The sequence below is a fragment of the Trifolium pratense genome, linkage group LG7 (genome assembly GCF_020283565.1).
Source record: "Trifolium pratense cultivar HEN17-A07 linkage group LG7, ARS_RC_1.1, whole genome shotgun sequence".
Lineage (NCBI taxonomy): Eukaryota > Viridiplantae > Streptophyta > Magnoliopsida > Fabales > Fabaceae > Trifolium > Trifolium pratense.
In genome coordinates this window covers 34,688,584-34,700,531 of record NC_060065.1, presented here as the reverse complement: position 1 = coordinate 34,700,531, position 11,948 = coordinate 34,688,584, and the positions used below count along the sequence as shown (strand labels likewise).

Below are 11,948 nucleotides of genomic sequence, written 5' to 3'. Positions count from 1 at the left end.
AAGGCCACACGCGGAGAGAGAAAGCTTTTGAAAAGGCAAGGCCACGTGTCAGCATATGATTGGCTGCGTTAATTTTTTTCCATTTAATACTTTAAACTCAATTATTTCATTGTAAATTAATTTTTTATTTTTTTATTTTTATACCAAAATTCATAATTTTTTTTTCTCTACAAATAGAGACTTGGTTCGTTTGATTTGGACACAGAAAAAAAACCCAATTTTTCACTACCTTAATCTCATTTTTCACTACCTTACATCAACTCACTGAAACCATTCTACCAGGAAAATGGTTTCAGAGTACAAATCTCTGAAACCATTCTACAAGCTAAATGGTTTCAGAAGCAAATAACTAATAATCAACTTACTGAAACCATTCTACCAGCAAAATGGTTTCAGATTACAACTTTCTGAAACCATTGTACCAGATAAATGGTTTCAGAAGCAAACACAATTAATAAATTACTCACTGAAACCATTCTACCAGTAAAATGGTTTCAGAATACAACTATGTGCAACCATTCTACAAGCTAAATGGTTTCAGAAGCAAATAACTAATAATCAACTTACTGAAACCATTCTAGCAGCAAAATGGTTTCAGATTACAACTCTCTGAAACCATTGTACCAGATAAATGGTTTCAGAAGCAAACACAATTAATAAATTACTCATTGAAACCATTCTACCAGTAAAATGGTTTCAGAATACAACTATGTGCAACCATTCTACCAGTAAAATGGTTTCAGAAGCAAACATTAGTTTTTAATTACCGTTTTATCTCATTTAATTAACTAAAAATAGTTTCAGGTCTCCAAAAATTTCATAAAATATACAAAAAGTTCCAGAATATTATCTACTATTTTCCTGGTATAATGGTTTCAGTGAGTTGGTTGAGTGGTGCGTGTTAAATTACAACACACAAGCAACATATTTAGTAGACAAAAAATGAGATTAAGGTAGTGAAAAATTGCGTTTTTTTTTCGGTGTCCAAATCAAACGAACCAAGTCTCTATTTGTAGAAAAAAAAAATTATGAATTTTGGTATAAAAATAAAAAAATAAAAAATTAATTTACAACGAAATAATTGAGTTCAAAGTATTAAATGAACAAAAATCACGCCCAGCCAACCATTGTGTGACACGTGTCCTACTTTTAAAAAGCAAATTTTTCTCTCTCCAGGTTGTAATCCAGTGTGACGCAGGCGCTTGAATCTGATGGATCAGGATGATCTGGGCTGTCTGATTGATCAGACAGTCTTGATGACATCAGATCTTGGCTGTCTGATGGAAATCAACGGTCTGTAACCATGGTACTTCGGTACGCGCGCGACACTGGATCCGCGTCTATTAATGGTTTAAGAAGGTGGGGCGCGTGTATATGGTTGGCAAAATTGCAGAAAATTACAGAAATGCCCCTGTTGCTCTATTCTTTCAAAAATTAAAAGAATGGGTATTTTGGTCCAATTGAAAAGGTGCACCTGGCTAACTTAGACCTAACTAGGGTCTAAGTTAGAAAACCCCATATATATATATAGGGGCTGCTAACTTAGACCCAGTTGGGTCTAAGTTAGCGAGGTGCACCTTTTCAGTTGGACCAAAATACCCATTCTTTTTAATTAATTAACCAAATTACCATCAATGGACGCGGATCCAGTGTCGCGCGCGTACCGCAGTACCATGGTTACAGACCGTTGATTTCCATCAGACAGCCAAGATCTGATCTCATCAAGACAGTCTGATCAATCAGACAGCCCAGATCATCCGAATCCATCAGATTCCAGCGCGTGCACCACACTGGATTACACCCTGGAGAGAAGAATCTACTTTTTAAAAGCAGGACACGTGTCGCTGTCTGATTGGCTGGGCGTGATTTTTTTCCATTTAATACTTTGAACTCAATTATTTCGTTGTAAATTAATTTTTTATTTATTTTTTTTTATACCAAAATTCATAATTTTTTTTTCTCTACAAATAGAGACTTGGTTCGTTTGATTTGGACACAGAAAAAAAAACCCAATTTTTCACTACCTTAATCTCATTTTTCACTACCTTACATCAACTCACTGAAACCATTCTACCAGCAAAATGGTTTCAGATTACAACTCTCTGAAACCATTGTACCAGATAAATGGTTTCAGAAGCAAACACAATTAATAAATTACTCACTGAAACCATTCTACCAGTAAAATGGTTTCAGAATACAACTATGTGCAACCATTCTACAAGCTAAATGGTTTCAGAAGCAAATAACTAATAATCAACTTACTGAAACCATTCTACCAGCAAAATGGTTTCAGATTACAACTCTCTGAAACCATTGTACCAGATAAATGGTTTCAGAAACAAACACAATTAATAAATTACTCATTGAAACCATTCTACCAGTAAAATGGTTTCAGAATACAACTATGTGCAACCATTCTACCAGTAAAATGGTTTCAGAAGCAAACATTAGTTTTTAATTACCGTTTTATCTCATTTAATTAACTAAAAATAGTTTCAGGTCTCCAAAAATTTCATAAAATATACCAAAAGTTCCAGAATATTATCTACTATTTTCCTGGTATAATGGTTTCAGTGAGTTGGTTGAGTGGTGCGTGTTAAATTACAACACACAAGTAACGTATTTAATAGACAAAAAATGAGATTAAGGTAGTGAAAAATTGCGTTTTTTTTTCGGTGTCCAAATCAAACGAACCAAGTCTCTATTTGTAGACAAAAAAAAATTATGAATTTTGGTATAAAAATAAAAAAATAAAAAATTAATTTACAACGAAATAATTGAGTTCAAAGTATTAAATGAACAAAAATCACGCCCAGCCAACCATTGTGTGACACGTGTCCTACTTTTAAAAAGCAAATTTTTCTCTCTCCAGGTTGTAATCAAGTGTGGCGCAGGCGCTGGAATCTGATGGATCAGGATGATCTGGGCTGTCTGATTGATCAGACAGTCTTGATGAGATCAGATCTTGGCTGTCTGATGGAAATCAACGGTCTGTAACCATGGTCCTTCGGTACACGCGCGACACTGATCTGCGTCTACTAATGGGTATTTTGGTTAATTAATTAAAAAAAATGGGTATTTTGGTCCAATTGAAAAGGTGCACCTTGCTAACTTAGACCTATTTAGGGTCTAAGTTAGAAAACCCCTATATATATATATATATATATTCTCTTCAAAAATGATTTTCTATAAATATATTTAGGATATTTTAAAATGTCCTAAATATTTTAAGTAAAAAATATTTAGGACATTTAAATTTTTTTAAAAAATTTGCCATGTCGATCTACTAAAAGTTCAGTGAAATTTTCTATAATATAAACTTGATTTAATAATTAGATTAGTGAAAAGTCATTATTAATAATGAATTATTACACGGATGAATAATGCTAGCAAGATACTCTTTAACAAACACACTTCAACACACTCTGTTTTATTAGTTGAAATTCACATGGGTCACATAAAAAAATATGGACCCATATAACTTTTATGGGACCCATATAAATTTTAACCAATAGAAGAGAGTGTGTTAGAGTGTGTTTATTAAAAAGTGTGTTGCTAGCACTCCTCTTACACATATTATCAGATTAATTTTTTTTTTGAACAAATATATATATAGTGTCATTTGGGTTTAAGGGTTTCAGTTTCCATCTTTTCAAACCCTTTCTGCCAAAATCTCACCACCATCCATGGCGATCTTCTCCGCGCAAAAGCGTCTTCTCCACGCACTCTGTTCCTCTCCATCCCCATCTCCGGTGACTTCCCTCATCGGCGCCACTTTCCACCTCCGCCAATTCTCGTCGGGGAACGTTGCGCGCGCGAATTCAGCAACAATTGACAAGGAGCCATGGTGGAAGGAATCCATGGAAAAGATTCGCAACATCGGTATCTCGGCGCACATCGATTCGGGGAAGACGACATTAACAGAGCGGATACTATTCTACACTGGTCGGATCCACCAGGTCCACGAGGTTCGCGGTAAGGATGGAATTGGTGCGGTGATGGATTCAATGCTTCCGGAGAAAGAGAGAGGTATCACTATAAAATCTGCTGCTACTTATTGCAATTGGAAAGATCATAAGATCAATATAATTGATACACCTGGTCATGTTGATTTCACCATTGAAGTTGAGAGGGCTTTACATGTTCTTGATGGTGCAATTCTTGTTTTTTGTAGTGTTGGTGGTGTGCAAAGTCAGTCTATTACTGTTGATCGTCAAATGCGAAGATATGAGGTTCCGAGAATCGCGTTTATTAATAAGCTTGATCGAATGGGGGCTGATCCGTGGAAGGTTATAAATCAGGCTAGGTCTAAGCTTAAGCATCATACTGCTGCTGTTCAAGTTCCGATAGGTTTGGAAAATGATTTTAAAGGAGTTGTTGATCTTGTGAAGTTAAAGGCTTATTGTTTTAATGGTAAAGATGGCGAAAATGTTGTTGTTGAAGATGTTCCTTCAGATATGAAAGCTTTGGTGGATGAAAAAAGACGGGAGCTTATAGAAACTGTGTCGGATGTTGATGATATACTTGCTGAAGCGTTTCTTAGTGATGATGAGAACATTTCAGAGGCTGATCTTGAGGGAGCAATTCGTCGGGCTACCATAGCAAGGGAATTTATACCTGTATTCATGGGTAGTGCTTTCAAAAACAAGGGGGTGCAGCCACTTTTGGACGGCGTAGTTAGTTATTTGCCATGTCCAACTGAAGTTAGTAATCATGCTCTTGACCAATCTAAGAATGAGGAGAAGGTTGAGCTGACCGGAAGTCCTGATGGCCCCCTTATAGCACTGGCTTTCAAATTGGAGGAAGGGGATTATAGTCAGTTAACATATCTAAGAATTTATGAAGGCGTCATTAGCAAGGGTGATTTGATTATAAATGTTAGAACTGGCAAGAAGATCAAGATTCCTAAACTGGCTCAAATGCATTCTAATGAGATGCACGAAATTCAAGAGGCCCATGCTGGCCAAATAGTTGCTGTAACTGGTGTTGATTGTGCATCAGGAGATACTTTTACTGATGGGTCAGTTAAATACACAATGACTTCTATGAATATTCCTGAGCCCGTGATGTCATTAGCTGTAAAGCCCGTCTCAAAAGATTCTGGAGGGAAATTTTCAAAAGCTTTGAACCGCTTTCAAAGAGAGGATCCTACTTTCCGTGTTGGCTTGGACCCAGAGAGCGGGGAGACAATCATTTCTGGAATGGGAGAACTGCACTTAGAGATTTATGTTGAACGCATTAAGAATGAGTACAAGGTTGAAACTTCAGTTGGAAAGCCTCGTGTAAACTTCAGAGAAACTGTTACTCAACGTGCTAGTTTTGATTATTTACATAAGAAGCAATCTGGAGGGCAAGGTCAATATGGACGGGTGATTGGGTATATTGAACCACTTCCTGCTGGGTCGGAAACTAAGTTTGAATTTGAAAACATGCTTGTTGGTCAAGCTATTCCATCAAATTTTATCCCTGCGATTGAGAAAGGTTTTAAAGAAGCTGCCAACTCTGGCGCCTTAATAGGACATCCAGTTGAAAATATCCGAGTTGTCTTAACAGATGGTGCTGCTCATGCTGTCGATTCCAGTGAACTTGCCTTTAAGGTGGCTTCGATCTATGCTTTTAGAGAGTGCTACGCAGCTTCCAGACCCGTTATCTTAGAACCTGTTATGCTTGTTGAGCTGAAAGTACCGATAGAATTTCAGGGAGCTGTTGCTGGTGACCTCAACAAGAGAAAAGGTGTTATTGTTGGCAATGATCAGGATGGAGATGATTCTGTCATTACAGCTCAAGTCCCTCTTAACAATTTGTTCGGGTATTCCACAGCTCTTCGTTCGATGACACAGGGAAAGGGTGAATTCACAATGGAATATAAGGAACATTCGCCTGTTTCTCATGATGTACAGACCCAATTGATAAACACATACAAGGGCAATAAGGCCGCTGAATGATCTGGTCTTTTTGAAGTACATGGGAAGTAATTTATCTAGGAAAAATAATTGGGACAATAATTTAGGGATATAGGTTGGTTCATTTTTTAGGGTCAACAAATTTTTTTAGCTACACACGATGAACTAGCTGAAATTTATTATCTTAGGTTTTTGATATCTTTCCTGTGTTTGTTTTCTCTAATTATCATATAGCTAAATGTTGAAACTCTGCTTTGGTTTTAGTTCAGATTGTGTTAAATTAGTTTCTAAATTTATTTTCTGTTTCAACACAGATTGTGTATTTATATTTGTGTTCTGATTATGCAAAATACATTAGCATGCAATATTATAAGTATATTACATTGAGTTGAGTAGTCCTCAACATCTTAGTCCTTAACCCCCTTGATTGATTTATAGTTGAAGTGTGTTAGGATACTCTTTCTCAACTTAAGCATCTAAACTTTTTTTTTTGCTTACTTGAGTTATAATTAACATAGATAATAGTTTTTGCTTCCATTGGATGCATTGGTATTGAGTCAATATGTTTTCGAGACTGAATTTAAGTGTTTTGTGTATGATTTTTTTTAAAGCCACTGTTGTTATTTCTCGGATGGTTAAATTCATGCATCTTTGCATTACAAATTACTTGATAATTTAATGTATTTTAGCACCATATTTTCTTTTCCTTTGGCTAAATTAACTGTCATAGCTGAATACCAAAAAAAAAAAAATTAACTGTCATAGCTTAAGGCTGTTGACTAGTTGGAGTTTATACATACCCTTCCACTTGTTGTCTTGTGCATCTCTATATTTTTTATCTTCAAATTCTCTATTTACAATGCTCCTTTTTTCTTTCTTCCCTTATTAGATTAGTTTTGCTCTATATTATTTTTGTTGCACAGTTCAAGAACATTAGCAATCTTTACTTTATAATTTATTGGCGAAGCCTATTGGTTACAGTTGATTGGTGGATACTGTGGAATCCACACAGTGCTGCCGAGGAGTGTATTAGTAATGATATGCTTGTTGTTTAGTCTTTATAACTTATAGTAAAATAAGCTAGCTAAGCATATGTTTCGAACGTTTATTTTTCACAGTCACAACATGCGTCTAGTAAACTCTACAATTTCCAGCTTCTACATTTCCATGATAAAGATGCACCGGGACGCGAGAAAGGAGAAGTAAAAGCGCAACCAAACATATATGCTAAGCCTGTTGGGATATAGTTGTAACAGAGTTCAGTTACTGTTTTATGTGTTAAGATAATTGCTAAGAATCTGTTAAGATATACAATGGAGTGTACTCACTGCCCTTTGCATTTTAAACTTACTTGTAATCTCCCTTATCCATTGTAAATTTGCATCACTCATCTCTCTTAGCTTTCATTATTTTCTTTCACCATTTGATCATTGTTTCTCTGTTCACCGTACGGTATCTGAATCTGAACCATGGCTGTCATTGTTTTTCTCTCTAGCTTCTGTTGGGTCAATAGCTATCTAACACAATTTATGCCTATGACACCCATAATACATACCATGTTACCCTAAATACTTGTCCTTATGAATAGGTGCATGTATGTCATTTGATTTTGTGTGGAATATTTGCTATACCTTATAACTAGATGTTTTCTTTTAAACTTTGTCTAAGCAGGTTTCTGAGAAAAGTTGGTTAAGAAGGGAAATTTAAGCTCTTAACCAAGTTGCCATTATTGACTATAGTTTATAGTAAGAATAATTTTGTTAGAAGATTAATAAAAATACTTAAATGAATTTATATGCATACATTTTAATTTTATGATAGCGATAAATATATTATGAAATTAATTAGTATAACACAATTCAAAACTAATGCAAAATTAGTAGAAATGGTTAACAGGATTATACCGAAATTGTTATGTTATACATTTTTATGGTTATTCATATATTTAGGGGGTCTATTTGATTGAGATTTTAAAAGACTATTTTGATAAAAAAAATCTTGAAGATTTTAACGGATTTTGTGATATTATATTAACTTTGTGAGATTTTAAAAGACGTTTCTTTTACAATCAGGATTGTTAATGAAGGATTTTGTGGATTTATGACACAGATTTTCAAGATTTCAAAATACATTATGGATTTTAAAGATTTCAAATGACTCAACAAATTTTAACCAAAAATAACACAATATCTATAAAAAGAAAATGATTCTAAAAATAAAAACGTGAAAAAGCAACAATAGGTCAATATAAACAATTAAAATAAAAAATTAATATAACAATAGGATTTAATTGATATGCACCGACGGTGTAAAATAATTTTACACTGTCAACCAATACCAACCATGTTTTCCGCCACATCACCTCACTTCACCTCACTTTCTTGACATGACATGGCAAAATGATGGTTATTTATTGGATGATCGTGTAAAACTATTTTATACCGTCGGTGCATATCAATTAAACTCATAACAATAATCAAAGGAGTTTTTTATTTTTTTTTGGAAAAGTTGAAATAGAAGTAAAAATTTATAAATTAAAAAAAAAATGGAATTGAGCGGTTGGACTTGAAAGTTTGAAGCATGATGGGCGCTTAGGCGCGATTTGAAGCTACTACTTTCAAAATTAAAAACATATTAATAAAAAATTTCCAATTATCATTTTCCATAAAAATACTCTAAAAAATATTGACATTATACAAAGCAGAAAATTTAAAATACTACAATGAAAATTTGTAGTAGTATGTTAAGAAAATTTAAAATACTACAATGAAAACTTTGTACAGTACAACATCACAAAGTAGATGAACAGTTTTTTTGACGAATGAGTAGAAGAACTGAACAGTTAATGACCAATTATATGTATTTTCCAAGTTGAACAGATAAGCACCCATTTGAGACAAAAAAAAAATCAAAGATATGTGAAGATGTTTTGAAAAATCACGGTATGGAAATACGGAGTACATGCCAATTTATATATGAAAAATATTTAATCAATTGTAGAAAAGCAATATTCAAAATTTTGAGACAATGAGAATTAGAAAAGTCTTGTAGGCTTAAGTGAAAGAGATCATTAATGAGAGTGTGGTTTAGGCGGCATAATTATAAGTTGGGAGGGAAACTTTGTTTTATGCTTTAATATATAAAAAGATGTTGCAGCTAGTAGATCCTTGTAAATTCTGGTGTATATTCTGGTGTCTAGAAGTGAACTACGAAATAGAAATTTGTATATTCTGGTGTATGCAAGTGTGTATGATCTTAAAATGTACCTTTTGCGAGACCATATTCGTTATGACATATATATTTTCTTAAATCTTTTTATTAGAGAACCACTATATATTATCCTTAGGTATATATTGCAGATTTTGGAGGCCAGAATTTCGTGATTCTCTGATTCTAGGCAGCTATGAGGTTCATGTAGTGTCTTCTTGCATTTATTTTGCATTCACTCATCTGCTGGCCACCTTTACCTGTGCCACCATAAAGGCTCGGCGGCTCGCAGCATTGCTGAACCCGTTTGCAATATCTTCAGGAAGGTCAGGATCGTAAAAGCCATGCTGCCCATTTTACTTACCGTTGCACTGTATGTGTTCATTTCTATCTCTATTTCTCTTACTTTTTATCTTCTACAACTTGCATACATTCTAAATATTTGACACTAAAATTTTGATGTCAAATTTTGATGTCAAATTTTATATGCTTACACAATAATTGTATTTAAATATTCAAATTCACCATTGAAAATCGATTTTCCTTCACAAGTGATACATATTTATCTATAAATAGAGTTATTGTGTAAGCATATATAAAAGAATACAAATTTTATACACTTCTATAAAACTCGGGGCATTCTAATATGAACATCTAAAAAAGAGTCGGAAGGTGGACCTTACCATTTATACTATTAATGAGTTTTATAATATTAAAAAAGAGAGGTAGGCGTGTACTATTTTATTAAAGTTTACTATAAATTGTAAGAGTTCATTTTTATACCATTTTTTAGAGATTCATATTAGACGCACCTCCAACATTGTCAAAATCATTTTATAAATAATTTATATTTTCTCTACTGCATGAGTGTAGTTGATGAAATTTTATTCTATAAACTAACTATTGAGCTTGAAGTTGGTGCACAATTCATTTCAATGATTCTAAAGTATAATGAGATTCACAATTATCCATATTGCATCTAGTTTGTATAAACTGGTGGAAAAGACATCAAACCTAAAACTCAGTGTTCCACATAAATTTTAGAATCATGCTTTACAACCATTAGCATGAATTATCAAAATAGGCATGTTAGAGATTAAATTTGGATACTCCCAAAAGATAAACCAATAGTATTTTTTAACATTCACATCCCAATTATTGTATATTCTAACAAGTATAGGTATATAGCATAGGGTATAAACTATACATATCATTGTAATATTCAAAACAAACAAATCAACTTTGTATACTATTTTGACTTTGTACCAAATCACGATTCAAAGATGAACAATATAATAGTTCAGAAAGTGGCATAATTAGATTTATTAGTCATAAAATATTGCTTATCATTTTGAAAGTTTTGTCAATCGAATTGGAAATACATGTACGTACCATATATTACGACCATATATTGTTCTATTATATAACTTATATATGTCATTTTTTTATTTTTTTGGAATAATTTAGCTATTACAACCTATTTTCTGAACATAATTTTATTAAACTAGAAAGCTGCCACTGCACTAATTTTATCGTATATGGACCACTTGCATGAAAATACTTTGAATTATGCATATATCCACGTATGTATACATGTGCTCAATCATTGCAAACTACTAAACTAAGATCGTATACGTTCAAAGTGATCCAAATAAAAATCCTATACTGATTTAAAAAAATAGAAAACTGTATTAAAATCAACTTTCTGTAAAATCATTCGAATCCAATACTCTTTGTACAATAAATTATTTGATATAATATAAATTTTGACCAAATGCAAAGCAATTTTAGGGGGGAAACTCATTTGAGATCAAAACTCCAACCAATTTTAGGGGATGAATACCAAAATTTTAACTTCCATAATGCATCTTACCTTCTGGTCATAGGTTCAGATGATCTTATATGTTGTTTGGATACTCCCATTGATTTTGGATGGTCGTTGCTCGTCGCCCCTCTTAAGTTGATCAGAATCTCTCTCATGTCCTCCTCATATACTGGAAGATATGTTTTGGTAGTGCAAATTTTATCGGAAGATATATATCTTCTGATAGTACCAATCTTACCGAGAGATATCTTATGGAAGTGTAAATCTTACTGGGAGATATCAATTGGTAGTATTTTTTCTGGTGTGAGCAACGCAGAAGGTGAAGAAGAACAACCATCTTAATTTTGGTGGCAGATTTAACTTGAACTTTGCTCGGACTATACCACAGTTACCATGAGGCCTGGTAAACTTTGCTCGCTCGGCGGAAAAGTTTATAATTATAGGCCGGTAAGAATCTAATGAACTGGTCCAATCTAAATCACGTTTAATTGAATCAAATAAATTTGAGAAATCGATTCAAATTGAACTGCACCACATGATATTTAATATTTAAATCGAATGACTTTTTATCTCAAAATTAATCAAAACCGAACCACAAACACATTAAAAAACCATATGAAAGATTTAAAATATCTTGCAGCCTAATATTAAAATTAACAATAATTAATATATCTTGACGGCTTGAGATTTTCTCCATCCTACTATGAACCACGTAAGCTAGAATGAATTAAAAATTAGCAATCATACACTCACCATGCACAGGATCCACATGTAACTTTGTTTAAACACAACTTGCATTGTTACTTGTTAGCTTCTTTTCCTAACAACCCCTTACTCCAAGGTATAGGGTCTTGATTAATTGGACCTTTGTTGGTTTGCCATATCATTGACAGCTTCATTTCACACGTGCCGGTGCAAGTGTGTGAGGACAATATTGTAAACATGTAAATAAAATTAAATAATGTTGCTCTTATACATGCAGTATATATAAATGTGACATGGTTTTGCATGTT

General features: G+C 33.4%; 1 protein-coding gene across 2 annotated transcripts; it reads left to right on the top strand.

The window, feature by feature from the left end:
• Window positions 1–3,588: 3,588 nt before the first annotated feature.
• On the top strand, window positions 3,589–6,290 carry LOC123895621 (elongation factor G-2, mitochondrial-like). Of its 2 annotated transcripts, XM_045946081.1 has the most exons (2): window positions 3,631–4,029; window positions 4,175–6,290. In XM_045946081.1, exon 2 carries the CDS (start codon window positions 4,218–4,220, stop codon window positions 5,943–5,945), a length of 1,728 nt encoding a protein of 575 aa, XP_045802037.1. In that variant the 5' UTR covers window positions 3,631–4,029; window positions 4,175–4,217; the 3' UTR covers window positions 5,946–6,290. The 2 variants fall into 2 exon arrangements, with proteins under 2 accessions (XP_045802036.1, XP_045802037.1); XM_045946080.1 differs by having other exon boundaries at window positions 3,589–6,290.
• The last annotated feature ends 5,658 nt before the right edge of the window (window positions 6,291–11,948 follow it).